The sequence below is a fragment of the Panthera pardus genome, unplaced genomic scaffold (assembly GCF_024362965.1).
Source record: "Panthera pardus isolate Hobbes unplaced genomic scaffold, ASM2436296v1 HiC_scaffold_15, whole genome shotgun sequence".
NCBI classification, from domain to species: Eukaryota; Metazoa; Chordata; class Mammalia; order Carnivora; family Felidae; genus Panthera; species Panthera pardus.
In genome coordinates this window covers 80,773,999-80,792,018 of record NW_026526710.1, presented here as the reverse complement: position 1 = coordinate 80,792,018, position 18,020 = coordinate 80,773,999, and the positions used below count along the sequence as shown (strand labels likewise).

The 18,020-nt window shown below is 38.7% G+C and overlaps 1 protein-coding gene across 3 annotated transcripts in view; it reads left to right on the top strand.

Moving 5' to 3' along the window:
* Positions 1 to 18,020, top strand: part of RTTN (rotatin) — a 161,117-nt gene that overhangs the window by 109,299 nt on the left and 33,798 nt on the right. For all 3 annotated transcript variants that reach the window (XM_019432561.2, XM_019432560.2, XM_019432563.2), the window contains 5 exons: positions 4,269 to 4,362; positions 8,929 to 9,124; positions 11,546 to 11,636; positions 14,123 to 14,276; positions 16,850 to 16,987. In XM_019432561.2, coding sequence (XP_019288106.2) covers positions 4,269 to 4,362; positions 8,929 to 9,124; positions 11,546 to 11,636; positions 14,123 to 14,276; positions 16,850 to 16,987 — 673 coding nt within the window. The remainder of the gene's footprint in view (positions 1 to 4,268; positions 4,363 to 8,928; positions 9,125 to 11,545; positions 11,637 to 14,122; positions 14,277 to 16,849; positions 16,988 to 18,020) is intronic.

Here is an 18,020-nt window from a genome sequence, read left to right as displayed (position 1 = left end):
TTTATATTTTGCCATGTTTGAAAAATGTGAGTAGATTTGTACCCTCTCTTTTTCATCTCACAAATCCTTTCTTCCTTTGTTCTCTTTTAATTTTTTAATAATCAAATAACTTATTTAGGCACCAATACTACATTTGATGAAAGAAGATGGAAAGTATTATAAGATCACTTGACAAATAAAACATTCAAGTGCTAAATTAGCTTTCAAAAATATTTGAAGTATCTAGTGAACTCTTTCATTTCTGAAAGGTAGAATACAAAGAAAACAGTTTTGAACATTGATGCATTTTGTTTATATGACAGAAATTGTCTTTTTTTAAATTAAAAACAAACTTTTTTTAATGTTTATTATTGAGAGACAGAGAGACGCAGAGCATGAGCAGGGGAGGGTCCGAGAGAAGGAGAGACGCAAAATCTGAAGCAGGCTCCAGGCTCTGAGCTGTCAGCACAGAGCCCGACACGGGGCTCGAACTCACAAACCGTGAGATCATGACCTGAGCCAAAGTCAGACGCCCAACTGAGTGAGCGACCCAGGCGTCCCAAATTGTCTTTTTTTTTTTTAACCCAAATTCTACTTTGATACGGTAAATGACTTTGCTATTTTCTGCTACTTCAAAGGGACTCTTAAAATTGTAACTGCCTATTTTACAATGAGGCATGATTTAGAAAACTTCTTTAGCTCTCAAATCTGTTTCTAAACACATTGAAGAAAAGGCTATTATCTTTTTTGGTTTTTATAAGCAAAATTTGATTCCGTTTTAGGACAGTGGCTTTAAGTAACATCAATTTGTCTGCCCTAACAGGCTTTTATTGCCTCTTATATACCAGCAAGGTGATAAAGATCCAAGTATATATACTTCAATTCAAGAAAACCCAGTTTTATTTGTCTTATCAAGGGAATGTAAATTGAAAATCTCAGGATGTGTCATGTGGGAGACGAGAAAGAGGAAAAAAATGTCTAGATTGTGATTTTGTTCTGAAGCCCTTTTAATGAAAAGAGCAAGTGACAGAAGAATTAACCAGACCTACTATTGTAAGGACAGCCCTGGGCTCCCACTGTGGGCTTTCTGGCTCCTAAGAGGTAGAGACCAAATGAGAACGTGAGTTCTCTGCTGTGGGGGAAGGAGTGGCTAAGCCTGCTCAGTTTGCTGGGAAAGTAAGCCAACCCCTCCTCCATGGAAACGGCGTGGGGAGAAAGAAGCATCTCCTCGCAGACAAGATTGGTCAGCATTTTGGAGGTTTGTCTGAGGGCTTCTTCTGACTTGAGTGTATTTGTGATGTCATAAACGTAGTCCTCAACTGAGAATCCTAATGAGAGTGTGACCTCGGGCCCTTACTTGAGGTCCTTATCTCTAAATGAGGACCTGGACTAGATCAGGCCTTTTCTACCTGTAGCACTACGGGCTCATGTGAACCTCCTCCACCTTCCAGAGGCTAAGACTTGAATTTTGCAAGATAACAAGTCAGATATTCACAAGTTACTTGCAAGATGACAAGTCAGATATTTACATATTATTACATATAACCAAATAAATGTCCATTAGAGATTATTTTCAAACAAGCAAGGATTTGAGTATAGAACCAGAGCAATTCAGTTTAATACCTTTTTGTCTTGTTAAAATAATAATGTGCTAATATAGTAAATTCAAAAAATATAGATGTTAGTAGATAATATAAATCACCCATAATCAAAATTTAAAGCACAATATATTACTGTATAAAGAAGTCCTTGTGTTTTCTCAACCATACGGGGTAGGTTATAATATAACTATTAGGCAGATGCTTTCTAAAATCATATTTTCTGAATTTGTATGTCACTTCCTTGGACTATATTAAGGAAAATCACAACTTTTATTACTGTCTGACCTTTGGTCACAAACCGTGACTTTGCTTTCTTCTAACGAGCCCTTAGAAACCTTCTTTTCCTGCTCTGAATGCTACCTCTGGCTTTGTCAGTGGTGAGGGCTGCTTGAGTGTCCGTTGAAAGGATGTTAATTGAAAAGGTAAAGGATTCTAGCATCATTGTTCTCTTCAATTTTATTATATAAACAAAGGAGCTTGTGGTAGGTGCCATATATTATTAGCTCCTGCGTGCTTTGTGATACAATCTCAGTTATGATTGTTGTCCTCACAGACTGTAAAAGTTATTTGGATGTTTGTTGACAGGATGTTTTTTTCCACATTTCTTAGAGCCAGTTGTAGTAAATACCATTTTTAGAAAAATAAATTTTAGGTGTTTCCTATTATCTGGACCTAATATTATATAAAATGAGGTATTTAATACATGATCATTTAGGAATTATTTATTTAGACTGAAATTTGTCCGGATTTCTTTTTTGGATGACTTTACATGCTGGGCTTACATTTATTGGCCACAGCTTTCTGTTGTTATTGTAATGTTACACTTGAAGTGATGAGAGATGATTAAAGTCTTAAGTTCAAAGGGGGATTTTAAAAACTGGATATAAGTTCCATCAATCATTTTCTTCAAATTTATATTCTCTTTACTAACAGAAAATAAAATATAACCTTGGTTTATTTTTGTTATTACATTTTTTATTAAAAAACAACCCTGGGGGCACCTGGGTGGCTCAGTCGGTTGAGTGTCTGACTTCAATTCAGGTCATGATCTCACGGTTTGTGGGTTCGAGCCCCACGTCAGGCTCTGTGCTGACAGCTCAGAGCCTGGAGCCTGCTTTGGATTCTGTGTCTCCTTCTCTCTGCCCCTCCCCTGCTTGTGCTCTGTCTCTCTCTGTCTCTCAATAACAAATAAAGTTAAAAATAAATAGATAAATAACCCTGCTTTATTTTAGTATTAAAAACAAAAACCTGGGGCGGGGGGTGGTTCCTGGGTGGCTCATTTGGCTAAGTGTCCAACTATTGATTTCAGCTCAGGTCATGATCTCGTGGTTTGTAGGTTCAAGCCCTGCATCAGGCTCTGTGCTGACATTGTGGAGTCTACTTGGGATTCTCTTTCTTTCCCTCTCTCTCTGCCCCTCCCCCACTCGCTCTCTTAAAATACATAAACTTAAAGAAAAAAACAACCTTGGTTTTTGCTTTGACTCTATCATATCATGTCTAAGGCATCCTACTTTGCATGTTAAATGCACAGTTAGTGTATGAGTACTGAGGTGTATGGTATCTGAGTTTGAGATAGGGTTGATTCATGAGATCTGTTGACATTGATTACTGACATGCTTGCTCTATGCATGCACTGACCTGCAGCTTGTCTAGGTGTGTGGAGTAAATTGATGGTAAGAAAAGGAATGATCTGACCTCTGCAGCTAAGATGTTTTTCACATAGAAGGTGCCAGATACATCAGTTTGAGCTTTTTCAGTTTTAGGAGGCCACACAGTCTGCTCATCTGTAGATCTGTAGGTGAAATTGTGTTTGCCTTCTACACAATTAGTGTTATGTTTAATGTTTTAAAAAAATACTGTATTCTGGGCACCTGGGTGGCTCAGTCAGTCGGTTGAGCATCCAACTCCTGATTTTGGCTCAGGTCATGATCTCATGGTTCATGGGTTCAAGCCCCACATCAGGCTGTGGAGCTCCAGGCTGCCAGCACAGAGCCTGCTTGGTATTCTCATTCTCTCTCTCTCTCTCTTTCTTTGCTCCTCTCCTACTTGCATACATGTGCTCATGTACACTCTCTCTCTCTCTCTCTCTCTCTCTCTCTCAAAATACATAAATAAACTTAAAAAAATAAAAAGTACTGTGTTCTGAAACACTGTGTCCACATATGACCTGAAACAGTTCTTTTGTGAAATGGGAAAAGGTAAAGAAGAATCGTTTAGTATTTCTGCTGATTTTTTCATAGGCACTGTTAAAATTTGTGTGTGCCGTTGGATACTTATAAAAAACCCCTCTTATTATGAATCAAGTAGGACAAAATATCTCAAGGACGCAATGAATTATGCAAAAGTTAAAGAAAGGAGTATGGTTTAGCCTTTTAACACTTGGATGATAAGAGGGAGTAGGCCTTATCCAGACCTTAAAATCCTAAATGGGCTTCAAATCAAAACTCTGCTCCTTTGACTTGCTGCTTTACATAAATTCCAGCAGGTCCTAAAAGAAGTTGAAAGTACCCTTCAAAAAACTTACAACTCTTAAAATATGAAATGTTTTCCAGTTATATTAACTAGTATAGTTTTGTCATAAACCTTCTTGTTTAAAGATTTGTATGTACATATTGGTTCTGTTTCGCTTTCCATGTGGTAACATTAGTTAGTGTTAAGAATAAAATCATTTTTTTTGCTGCTCCGTAGGTGGCATCTTCATCCGGAAGCACTGAATTTCCACCATTTGGGCCCTCCACAGCGCCTCTCCCTGAAGCCTCACACGACCAGTTTGTGGCTCAAGGTACCCTTTTAGGAAGAATTCTACTTTTTCTTTTTCTTTTTTTTTTTTTTACATTTTTTTTCAGGTTTATTTATATTTGAGGGAGAGACAGAGCACGAGTCGGGGAGGGCCAGAGAGAGAGGGAGACACAGAATCCGAAGCCGGCTCCAGGCTCCGAGCTGTCAGCACACAGCCCGACGCGGGGCTCGAACTCACAGACCGCGAGATCATGACCTGAGCCGAAGTTGGACGTTTAACCGACTGAGCCACCCAGGCACCCAGACATTCTACTTTCAAAAAGAAAAATGACAAGTTGGTCCAGATATTTTGAAAGTAAATATCTGTAAGAACAAAATTAGGGGCGCCTGGGTGCCTCAGTCGGTTGTGTCCGACTTCGGCTCAGGTCATGATCTTGCAGTCCGTGAGTTTGAATAAATCAGAAGTTAACAAAACAAATACTCTAATAAATGGAATTTAGTCATCAAATAAATAGTTAATTGCCCTATGGTTCCTTATTAGTTAAGCATAGATATTTCATGTTTGAATTTGGGAATTCATAAATGTTAGTTAACTTCATTTTTCTCCCCCTTTTAGGGAAAACACTTCAATTTACCCCAGTAGTCCACTTGAAAGTGGAGAGAATCTGGTCATAAATATTTTCAAAGGGTATGCTTCCATTTTAAAGCACACAAAACATGTTGAGTCTTTATTAGAAATGCTTGATGAATAGCCTGGGATTTATTTTTATTAATGGCAATATATAAATTCTCTTCTTTGTATTAGGGACTGCTTCCAACTCTATTATGCTTCAAACTTTGTATATTTGGGAGATTACAACTTAGCTTGTATTTATTCCGGAGAACATACAGGCCTTATTGTAGCATTAAATTCTTCACCTGGAAGGAATGTGCTGCTGCCTGAAAAGAAGGTACTTTACACCCTGAAGTATAAGCATCCACAGAGAAAAGGCTTTAGAAAACTTGAGAAATAATTGCTTAATTAAGACTTTACTCAGAGTTTTCATTATAATATCTGTTCCCTGACTTCCTAAACAACATCCCATTTTGTTTTTTAGTAATTTACGTTAACAATATAAAAGAGTGTTTAATTGTAGAAAGTACTCATTTGATCTTAAGAATAAAAGGAGCAAACCACATGGTTTAAATTGTTAAGAGCCCAGAGCATGAAATCAAATTTGAGAATAATTCAAATAATCATACACTCACCCATTTAATAAGTGTAGAGTTCATTGGTTTTTGCACAGAGCTGTGCAAGCATCACCACCTTCAATTTGAGGACATTTTCATCCCCTAAAAAGAAAACTTTCCATTGTCAATCACTCCTCATCTGTTTTCGATTTTTTTCCAGGCCTAGTGCGTCACTAACCTACTTTCCCTCCTTATGGGAAATTTCATAAAAATGGAATCATACAGGGCACCTGGGTGGCTCAGTCAGTTGAGCGTCCAACTTCAGCTCAGGTCATGATCTCACCGTTTCGTTGGTTCAAGCCCCGCGTTGGGCTCTGTGCTGACAGCTCAGAGCCTGGAGCCTGTTTCAGATTCTGTGACTCCCTCTCTCTCTGCCCCTCCCCGCTCACGCTCTGTCTCTCTCTGTCTCTCAAAAAATAAATAAACTTAAAAAAAATGGAATCATACACTATGCATTTTTTTGTGACTAGCTTTTTGCAACTAGATAATATTCTCAAAGTTAACCCATATTGTATTATGTGCTGGTATGTACTCTCTATGTATTGTTAAAGATATTCCGTGGTATGGTTATACCACTTGCATTTACCTACCCATTCATCAGTTGATGAACATTTGGATTTTTCTACTTTTTGGCTCTTATGAGTAACTCTGCCGTGAGCATTCATGTACAGGTTTTGGTGTGGACATATAGTTGTGTGGGCTTTTTCTGTTTTGTTTTTTTGTCACATTATTCTTGATTTGGATTTGTTTTATTTTCAAAGACTGTGTTTAGAATGTATATTCACGCACAGTTTTACTGGTTCAGCCAATCACTTAAGTATGTATATTTGACAAAAAAAACTTTTTAATCCTTTTTGTTGAATATGCCAATGAACAGTGCTGCAAAGCATTGAATATATGTTGTCAGTGAGCCATAAGACTAGAGCAATTATTTTGTTGTTGTTAGATGTCTTCCTGAATTCCATCTCTTTAAAATAATGTTAAGGTAAAATGTGATTTTCTTTTACATTTACTTATTTATCTATTTATTTATTTTAGTGTTAATATGATTTTAGTTCCCTCAGCTGGAATATGTAGCAGGATTTGCCAGTGAAGCTGGTTAGTCCTTTTATTTGTTGTTTTGCTGCTTCTTAATTAACCAGGGAATGAATGTGCCTCGAAATGATTTAGGACAGGATGAAAAGAATTTTCTGTAAATGTATATTAGGGCCGCTTCAGACGTGAGTTTTCATTTTTATTTTATTTATTTATTTAATTTTTTTTTAATGCTTATTTATTTTTGAGACAGAGAGAGACAGAGCATGAATGGGGGGAGGGTCAGAGAGAGAGGGAGACACAGAATCAGAAACAGGCTCTAGGCTCTGAGCTGTCAGCACAGAGCCCGACACGGGGCTCGAACTCACAGACCGTGAGAGCACGACCTGAGCCGAAGTCGGACGCTTAACTGACTGAGCCACCCAGGCACCCCGAGTTTTCATTTTTAAATTGAGTTTCTAAACGTTTGTAAAAAAAAAATACATATATATCTTATATTAAAAAAAAACAGTCTCTTATGATCAGTAAGCCTACATTTGATGCACAAAGGTGAAAGGAACCGTTAAAAATGTTAGTGTATTTGAGCACTATTAATATAAGTAAGTAGGATAATTTTCTCTAGATAAAGTAGAAAAGTTTTATTTAAATATATTGGATGAGTTTGAATTTCTGAACTGCCCTGCCCTCCCCTTTTATTGGTATTCTTCTATAAACTAAACTTAACCTAAAAATGGTGCAAACATGTAACACATATCTTGTGAATATTTACATTTTTCCCTTAAAACCACTGGAACGGTTTCTGTGGGATTACCTGCATCTAATTTTCCCGATTTTATTTCGTTTAAAGTATCAAATCTTTCTTGATGCTCCATTGTCCCAAAGTTCTATATTCCTAATTCCACCCCAAAGGAATTAGTTAATTACACAGGAAAATGAAACTTTACAGTGGAGAAACCTGGTAGACAGCATTTGATCAAATGGTTAACCACCAATAATGGCACAGATAGAAATCATGTTTTCCTGGTAGGATGCACCGAAGATCTAACCACGAGGAACCATCAAACATCAGACCTTCTACAAAGTAACCGGCCTGTGCTCTTTGCAGAATGTCTGAGCCCTGAAAGAGCACGTCTGAGGAGATCTTCCAGTTTAGAACCCGAAGAGACATGACAGCTAAATGCCAAGTGTGGTCCTGACTTGGATCCAAACAAGAACTCTCGAGCTGTAAAGGACATTAGTGAAACAATATGCAAACTTGGAGAAGGTCTATAGACTAGAGAATATTACTGCATCAGTGTTAATTTCCTGGTTAACTGTACTGTGATTATAAAAGACAAAAGTCTCTCTTTAGGAAATGAATTTAGGGCTGAGAGGGCAGGGCATCTGCAGCTTACAAACAGTTCATAATAAGAGAGGTATGTAGGTAGATAAAATGTGGTAAAATAGTAATACGTAGGGATCTGGGTGAAGGTATATGGGAATTCTTTGTACTCTGTACCTTCTATAAATCTGAATTTATTAAAAATAAAGTGTTCCTTTAAAAAAGAAATAAGAAGTGAGGGTTATGAGGGAAATCTTGATGTAGGTTAACAAACATAGCTTTCTTGGTAACAATCCCTTGCTGAGTTTTCTGGGAAAGGTCCACAATCTCATATCCTCAGTTCTAAAATCCAGAATCTCTGAAAACTTAAGTGTTCTCAAAAGTTACTTGGTATAAAACTTGCCCATACCTGAATACAGTTGCTGCAAAACCTGACCAGTACTGGTTTGAGGTTGTATTTGTTCCTTTCTTCATCCAGCTTACTGTGATTGTACAAGTGTTACACTAGAGAAATAGTTACTTCATTACGTGGTACTTCAATACGTGGTATTGCCCAAATTCTCATTGGAGGTTAATTAATGTATGGTAGGTACATGCATCTTATTATTTTCCTGAAATCTAAAATATTTTGAATTCTGAAGCACTTCTGGCCCCTAGAGTCTTAGAAAAAGGGTCGGGGACCATCTATTTGTTCCTCAATGTCTGAGTGCTTGAGGGCACGAGGGCACAAAACCATGCTCTGCCCATCTCATCTTGGCTCTTACACTGTCATCCAAGACAGACAGACAGACAGACACACACACACACACACACACACACACACACACACACACACACACACAGTGGAGAAGTTGGATATCTGCTTCCTTGACCTCAGGTTTGTGATGAGCCGGGCCCTGGGGAGCTCCCCAGTCGTCTCTCTTTGGCCCTCTCAGGGGCTTTCCTCCGATGGTCAGAACTTGCGAATGTTGTACATGAACACAAAGGAAACAAAACTGTGCTAATTTTTATGCTTATTCCCAGTAATCGGTCAGCATGAAACCGCGTCGGCACGGCTTCCTCGCGACGCGTCCCTTCCTGCCGCACTGCCCAGGCAGCGTGTGGTGACGCCGCCTCTCCTCGCGGCGGTGTGCAGCCTCCTGGACGGCCTCCTGGCGACTGCGCCGGGAGACACTGCACACGCTTTTCGGCAGGCCCGTCTCGTGGAGCTTCTCTGTAGGTAAGAGAGGCCGGGCAGCAGAAACGAGTTGGTGCAAGACTTCTTGCGTGCCGGGAATGTATCTCTATCTTCTTTTTGGCTCACTAGACTGAGGGGTTTTGCTTTTGCAGAATTGTCCTGACAGTTTCAATTTAGATCTGTTAAAGTACTCGTACGGGTTTGTTACACGGACTGTTACTCCCACCGTCCTGATTTTGTTTTGGAATTCAGAGGTTCTGAACCTTATTTGTCTCGCACCACACTCAAGAACTGTGGTGCAGTCCCTTGGTCATTCTAAATGGAAGTGAAGGGCTTTGGGGATTCACCTCTGTAGGGCTATGTCACAATAAGGGCCATGGGTTGAAAATCGTTGTTTAAGCTCATTTGGAGTTTTTCATTATTGGGGATTAAACTCTTTATTACATAACACTCTGATAAAATTTAGAAGATCATGATTTCGTTCTTTCATTTAGCTAACGTGAATGAGCTTCTGGCTGGACCTTTGCATTATCGTGTTGGTTATATGTATAGTGAGAAAGGCTGTAGATACTGAATCAGTCCCACTTAGGGTCTTCTCACAGGGCATTCCCTCCCTAGTGTTGCAGTCTGGGGGAAGTTAGTATTAATCTCACTAATAACATCTGGTTATTGGGGTTAGCGTGAGGATCAAGTGATGACGTCTAGGATACTCTTTTTTTTCCCCCTCTCTCTCTTTTTTTTTTAATACGAAATTTATTGTCAAGTTGGTTTCCATACAACACCCAGTGCTAATCTCAATAGGTGCCCTCCTCAATGCCCATCACCCACCCTCCCCCTCCCTCCCACCCCCCATCAACCCTCAGTTCGTTCTCAGTTTTTAGGAGTCTCTTATGCTTTGGCTCTCTCCCACTCTAACCTCTTTTTCCTTCTCCTCCCCCATGGTCTTCTGTTAAGTTTCTCAGGATCCACGTAAGAGTGAAAACATATGGTATCTGTCTTTCTCTGTGACTTATTTCACTTAGCATCACACTCTCCAGTTCCATCCACGTTGCTACAAAGGGCCATATTTCATTCTTTCTCATTGCCACGTAGTACTCTATTGTGTATATAAACCACGATTTCTTTATCCATTCATCAGTTGATGGACATTTAGGCTCGTTCCATAATTTGGCTATTGTTGAGAGTGCTGCTATAAACATTGGGGTACAAGTACCCCTATGCATCAGCACTCCTGTTAGGATACTCTCTTTATAGTAACTGTTCCTTTGCTTTCTTCCCATCTGGATTATTATAGCCAGTGGATTATTATTACCTCCTGTTGACCCCGTAGTCATTTGCATTGCTCTTCTTGAGAACTTTCACTGTCTGAGATATCGTCCTCCTCTTTGCCAAATTGCAGTACTTTCTCTTTCATTTTGGGATATTAAGAAAACTCCAAAAAGAAAGAAGTATCCTTGTTTCACTTCACTTGCCATTACTCGTTTACCACTCAGATAACCCGTGAGGTGTGAGTTTGTTCACAGTTACTCATCATCTTTCCACTGTGATAACCTGCTAGACTTGGAAAAGGAACCTGCCTGTTGATTGACTTTCTTCTTGGATGTTTTTCTGCCTCAAGAATGATCAAAATGGAACTTTAGGAATACTCTTGCTTCTCAAGAAGAGTCTGTTGTGAAATTGAGGCCACAGAGTTATTAAAGAATCTTTTATGGCAAAGGCTTAATCATATTCTATACCTTTTCTTTATTCAGGACTTAGAAACTTTTTCCTGTTTTTTTTTTTTTTTTTTTTTTGCATTATTTTGTTTTTTACTTTGTAAATCAAAACTTATTTCCTAGCAAGTATTTTTCCTGTTTTGAACAGGAAACTAACCACCAGGTTTTTTCTCTTGTTTGCTTCCCTTTTAGAAGGGCTTCTTTATATTTTATTCTGCTTTTCATTAGATTTTTTTTTTCTTCAGAATTCTGTTTCCCATGTTTATTAGATAGGATCTTCTCCTGTGTTCTAAAATAATTATGGGATACCTTTTTATATACATTTATTGTCTTTATGAAAATCTGTTCTCTTTGTTTTTACTTTTCTTTTTATTTGAGTAGACACACAATGTTACTTTCATTTCAGGTGTACGTCTTAATTACTTAACAAGTTTATGCATTATGCTGTGTTCAGCACGGGCATAGCTACCATCTGTCCTGTTCCATCGCTGTCACAGTATCATTCCCCGTGTTCCCTATGCTGTGCCTCTTATTCCCGTAACTTTCTCGTTCCATGGCTGCAGACCTGTGCCTCCCTGTCCCTGTCACCCATTTTGCCTCACCCCCCACCCACCTTCCCTCTGACAGCCATTGTTTTCTGTAAAGATCCTTTCTCTTGAATTCTGTTCAAGGTTACATTCAAACTTCAAATACTGATTTACTAATTTTTAGTAAGCAGCGCACTACTCCTCTTTTCTGCTCTTTGCAGCATCGCAGATGCCACCCTCCTAGAGAGCTGTGTCCAGGAGCTCAAGGCGCCACTGCCTTTGTCCCCTCCCGCTGAGCACACGCAGGCTCAGGTAAGTGTCTCACGTCTCCTTCTCGCCTCATGTCTGTTTGTGCGTTTAAGTGCCAGAAACATAAATTCTGCTAAGGATATACTAACCGTAGGAGAAGGATGAAGATCTTTGAGGATAGACATGGTGTAATGAGGTTATTTGAAATAGGTCACTTAACATTTTAATCTGACACATCTTTGGATGGCAGAAAAGGGAAGTGAGGTTTAAAGATCTATATTCTCTTCCTAATTCCATTATTAACCAGCTGTAGATGTTTATTCACAGATCTGGATATCTTTGAGCACCATACTAAAAAAAGAAGACATTATATAGGCCACCTTCCCATTCTGTGATTTTAGGCCATGTCTATCATTTGCACCTAAACTGAAGTTGTTAAAATAGATAGTGACTAAATTCCATGTATTTTCAAAACCCAACCTAATAAAAATAAATTTATTTTTGTTTTTTTACAGATATTTACTATTTTTAAGTTCTTGATTGTAGCTAGAGTCTGTATGTAAAGTATGCTTAAGAACTCCTTGTGTAGTTGTTGCTAGTAGAAATGTTACCCTAACTCAGAGTTTAAGAAGGGCTACAAGATTTGCTTTGCGGTGCTGTCTTTGGGGTTTCTGACCACGGCAGGCCCCCCCCTCTTATAAGGCTGGGTAACACATCATCTTCAAAATACTTGTCCCAATGCAGTCTGAGCCTTTGCATAAGGCTCCCTCCTCCAGTTCACTGTCCAGCTGACAAATCTTTATTGAGGGTCTACCACGTACCAGGGTCTTGCCTGTGCGAATAAAATAAAGATTCTTCCTCTCAAGTTGGGAGAGCAGATCATGAGCAAATCCGTATACACATCTGAGAAGAACAGCTAACAAAGGCGCCAGGAAATGCTTTCAGAGCTGGGAGGGTAGGGCTTTTCCACTTAGGGTGGTCAGGGAGGGCCTTTCAGACAGTGACATGTAACCTGGGGTAAGTGAGGACACTGCCAGATCCCTGAGATCGGGGTTGGTTTGTTCTATCCAGCAAATAGCAAGGAGGCCAGAGTGGCCAGAGCGAATCTGTAGGGGGTCATGAGGCCAGAGGCTGCAGTGAGCTCCATGAAGGCAGGGCTATGACTGTTCTTAGGCATCAGTTGTGTACCCAGTTCTGAGCACAGTGCCTGTCCCATGGAAGGTGCTCGTTCGGTACTTGTGTAGGCCAAATGCTTCTTAGCTGTTTGTCCTCACACAAGATTCCTCATTCGTTCCAGAAAAGTTCTGGAACCTCTTCTCTGCCAGATCGTGTTCTAGGTGCCAGTGACAGATGTGTGAACAAAGAAAACACACACGCCTGCCCATATGAATTCTGTCCTTGGTGCAGAAGACAGTAAGCAGTAAATAAAATGTGAACTATTTTATCAGCTGGTGACAAGTGGTATGGGGCAGGGGTGGCGCCTGGGTGGCTCAGCCGGTTGAGCGTCTGACTCTTGATTTCAGCTCAGGTCATGATTCCAGAGTCGTGGGATTGAGCCCTGCGTCTGGCTCTGCTCTGAGTGTGGAGCCTGCTTGGGATTCATATTCTCTCTCTCTGTCTCTCTGTCTCTCTGTCTCTCTCTCTGTCTCTCTCCCCCTCCCTCCCTCCCCTCTACCCCTTGCTTGCTTGCATGTTCTCTCTCTCGAGCATTCTCTCTCTCTCTCTAAAACAGAAGAAAACAACCCCCCCCCCCCACACACACACAAATGGTATGGGAAAAATGAGTGTGAGGAAAAGGTGTGCGGCAGGGGAGAGGGTGCTGTGTTTGGTAGGGTGGTCAGAAGACGCCTCGCAAGGGTGAGATCTGAGCTGAGAGCCGAGGCGCTGAGGAAGCGGGCCGAGTGTGTGGGCTTGTAAGAGGCTTCAGTGATTCCGTGGTTCCCTCTCTGATGTTTCTCATTTGCTCTCACTTTCCATGGCTTATCTGTTTATGGTAACACCTCATACATTAGATGTCAGACTTATTATAACTGCAATCAATAGCGTTCAGTACAAAGGCATCAAAAAAGACTCCATAACAATAAGGAAATTAAATGTCACAAACTTGCATTTTACATGATAGGAGATGTGTTGAAGAATGTTTTGTCATCTTTCTTTCTTTATGCAATCGTAGGCTTTATGACTTTGGAATGCCCCTTCCTACTTCTTCCAGAATATTGATTCCACAGTTTAGCTACTTAAAAACTATAAAGGCTCTCTTTCTTTAAAAGGAGTTTGAAATTTGGCTTTGAAATACTGCCTTGTTTGGTATTATCATACTTGACAGTGTTAATGTGATCATTAATGGTATGTTTATAATATGAGAAAATCATGCTGTCTGCTATATATTCATTTTAGATCTTTAAAAATTACGATTAATATTTTGTTAGTTTTTTATGTAACTTATGGTACAAAGAAAGTGACTTACAATGCATAGAAGACAGAAATATCACTGAGCTAGGCTTTTCATATGATATGTTTTGTTTTACTTTATCTCTTTTTTCAAATAGGTGTCCTCTCTCCTAGAATACCTGTCGTCTTTGTCCAGGCTTCTGCAGTCATGTTTACTGGTAGATCCTGACCTTGTGATTCAGGAAGAGCTTCTGAAACCTCTTATCACAAACATCATCGGGGTCCTCACCATATGCATCAAAGATGTGTTAGGTAAGCTTTCTTTTTTTCACGTTTAGTATGAAAGTAAAGCATATTGAGGGAAAAAAAGAATCTTACTCTGCACCAGGTACTCACTTCAAGGTTGAATTTTATGTTGTGTTTTGCCGATATTTTGGAAGGCTTTTTTTTTTTTATAACGTGTTTTATAGTTTGGGTGTTTTAAGTGGTTCCAGGAGGCCATTTGAGGCAAGTATGTAGTATAATGAAGGACTGTACCCTGTGCTGTCAGTTTAAATGAGGGCAAAGTTCTTAATGTAATGTTAGCAAGTACAGTGAGTTTTAGATATTCCTTATTCTTACAAGCTATGGATATAGCCACATGACCTACTTATAACTTATCTGCAATAACAACTATAAGTAAGTGTTGCATATAATAAAAATTTTGGTAAGGTCCTAAATTATTGAAAAATATACTCTGATGAAAAGTTGAATATAGTACTTAATAGAAGAGAAAATTAAAACAGTATAGGACTTTATCAGAAATAAAATATGGTAATTATTTAAAAGATTTTATAATGAAGTAATTGACAATTTGACTATTGCCAAATGGCTCTTTGCCTATTAATTCATTCTTATTTAGGTTTTTGAATTTTATGGATTTGTTTGGTTTTAGGCAAGTGAAATGTTTTATGATGCCAGCAAATCTAGTCCTCAGTGTCCAATTAGCGCTCAAATATCCAGGTGTAAGAGGAATAATAATTCCTTACTTGGAAATTTTACAAGTGGCGGTGGTATCCTAACTAAGCAAATCAGGGTAGACTGTGCATTCCCTATGAGGGCAATATCACCCTCCAAGAAGTGAAAGGGTGGGGGAAAAAATCTTAATTACGATGGTCTGTGGCCCTTCAGAGCTCAGTTAGTTCAACCCAATAAAGTCATATTTTTTAGTATGTAATTTCTCTTGTTGGGTGTTCTTGGGTATGACTTGGGAAGCATCGGTGTTTAGCTCGTGGAAGATAAACAGGAAATATGCAATATCAGTGCTAAAAACTATAGTGCATAGATGGTTGTGACTAGAGGACTTTTGATTCAACACTTGATCCCAAACTCATGTGGTAAGAGGTGGCAAAGTCATGTGGCAAGATGTCCCAAAGTCATGTCGTGTCTTGGTGTCATTGGCTGACTGGTGGATGTTTTTTTAATTGATTCTCTTGCTTTTGTGTCTGACTTGGGCTTTGAGAATTAAATAAAAATAGTATATGTTTTATTATTTTGTAAGTTATTTGGCCCATCATTAATTCTGTAAAGTGCTGAAAATAAAAAACGTCAGTGATGTCTGAATGTATATCTCATAGCTGGTTGAATTAGAAGTCATTTTCTCGTATCAAGCAAAGGCATAAGTTCAGTAAAAATACTTTTAAGAAATTAATTTTTTCTGGAAAAATAATACTTTTGAATGATTTTATAAAATATTGATTATACTTCTAGTATGTATTGTATGTGACTTACTAATTTTCATGTATAACTGGAAATATTTTAATTTATATGAGCAAGTAAATTATATTGAAAGTTACTTAGCAAGAGAAGTTATAAAGTGATTGCTTTTTAATTTTTTTCTTGTTTTTAGATAAAAATAAGAATTCTTCTTAATTTTTAATTTTAACTCTCAGCTTAAATGTTTTATTTGGCCATCTTGAGTAAAATCAGTAAGCCTTATACTTAATTTTTTTTTTTATGTATAAAGTAAAGATATACTGAAAGTACATAAGCAGACGTATAGAATCTGTGGAATTAAGATTTCATGGGGATGATAAGGAGAAAAGGTAGTCTAAAAAGACTCCTTATAGAGGTGAGAATGACGGAAGATTGAGACACATACCAAGGACTGCTATAGTCCAAACTCCCTGGAATATACCATTTCCAGAAGAACCTTGAGATCGACGTTCTCAGTTTGCTTGGTAGTGGAGTTTGACAAAAGCTGGCAGATCTTGCCAGTGGCGTGGTCCGAGAAGACAATCCTAAGCTTGCTACTGCTCTCTAGCCTCCGTTTGCCACGTAGAGAGGGGAAAAGCTGTCCTTAGGATAGAAGGTGAATCGCTCCATTCTCAGCCATAGGCAAAGCTGCAGAATCCCCTTCTGTGTTGTTTTTTTTGAAGGGCAGTACTCTTGGTTCTTCAAAGACATTCTCCTTGCTTTTCTGCCATGACTTTGGCACATTGTGCTTTCTTCCTCCACCCTGCACAAAGGGGAGAAAGACAACAGGAGAAACTTGACTTATAAAAGTAGCACAGACAATGCCATGCTTTTACAATATGCACAATATGTGGTTCTGAATTTAAGGCGTACTATTCAGTTTGTCATACCTTCTGATTTGTTGTTGAATAGACGTTAATGAGAGGAAGATGTGTGAGTGTGTATTTATTTGTCTTTATGTAGGGGATAGATGAGAGAAAGCTTTAGGAAACAATGAAAAACTAATGGAAATAAATGTTGGGTCAGGCGGAATTACATTTATCTTCATATGACACGTGCATGACTCTTACTTGAAGTATGAAGTATCTGGTGAGCTTTGTATTTTCTATTCTTTGTGTTAATAGCTTGAAATGTTTTCATTAATATTATAGATGTAGAGTTGGTATCGGCTTTTTATCACACATGGACGCATTTATTTAACCTTCTGGCCATACTCCTGAGGAAAGCCGCTCTTGCCTCTCTCCCGGCTATGACGGTGGTTCTGGCCAAGCACTGGGCAGCGGTGATCGGTAAGAAGATGCACTCACGAGGCTGGGGATCTTTCTGCTACTAAAAATTAACATAATTATTGTTTACAGTTTCTATATGTGTATTCTCTAAAATTAAGTAATTATAAAAAATTAATTATATTTGAAAGAGAAACCAGGTATTTACTTTGAGAAATCTGCTGTGTTCTTGAGGCACCTCCAAAATGCATTTTTGAAAAGTTGAAACCCAGTTGAAAAAACTATAAAAACAAGGTAAGAAAAGCCTGTGGTGTTATTAAGAGACGTGTGATATGACATGATTGTAAAACAATGAGACAGATTCTCATGTGTTGGTGTAGAAACCAGTCTCTTTCCTGACATATATACACTGTAAGTGGGTAAATCTACACCTAAATACTGTATATATGATAACATGGAAACTTATAATAAATATAGTGCCTTGTCTGAAGATGGAAGGATTTTCTTAGAGTACAGAAATGCTAAGAGTGTAGTTATAGGTAATTATTTTTATAAGATGTTTTTCATATAATTGTTGCCTACTAGTATAAACAAATTATTTATTTATTTATTTTAAAATGTTTATTTACTGTTTTTGAGAGAGAGCACAGCAGCGGAGGGGCAGAGAGTGGGGGGCAGAGGATCTGAAGCAGGCTCTGTGCTGACACTGGAGAGCCCGATGTGGGGCTTGAACTCATGAACTGCGAGATCACGACCTGAACCAAAGTCTGATGCTCAACCAACTAAATCACCCAGGTGCCCCAAACAAATTAGTTTTTAATGTTTATTTATTTATTTTGACAGAGAGAGAAAGAGCAGGGGAGGAACAGAGAGAACCTCAAGTAGGCTTCATGCTGTCAGTGCAGAGCCCAATATAGGGTTCAGTCTCACAAACTGAGTTCATGACCAGAGCAGAAATCTAAAGTTGGATGCTTAACCAACTGAGCCACCCAGATGCTCCGACAAATTATTCTTTTAAATAACTACTAATTTTTGATGTAGTCTCTTAAATTTTAGCATAGCAAGAAGACCTTTTTTTTTTAACGTAAATGCTTAT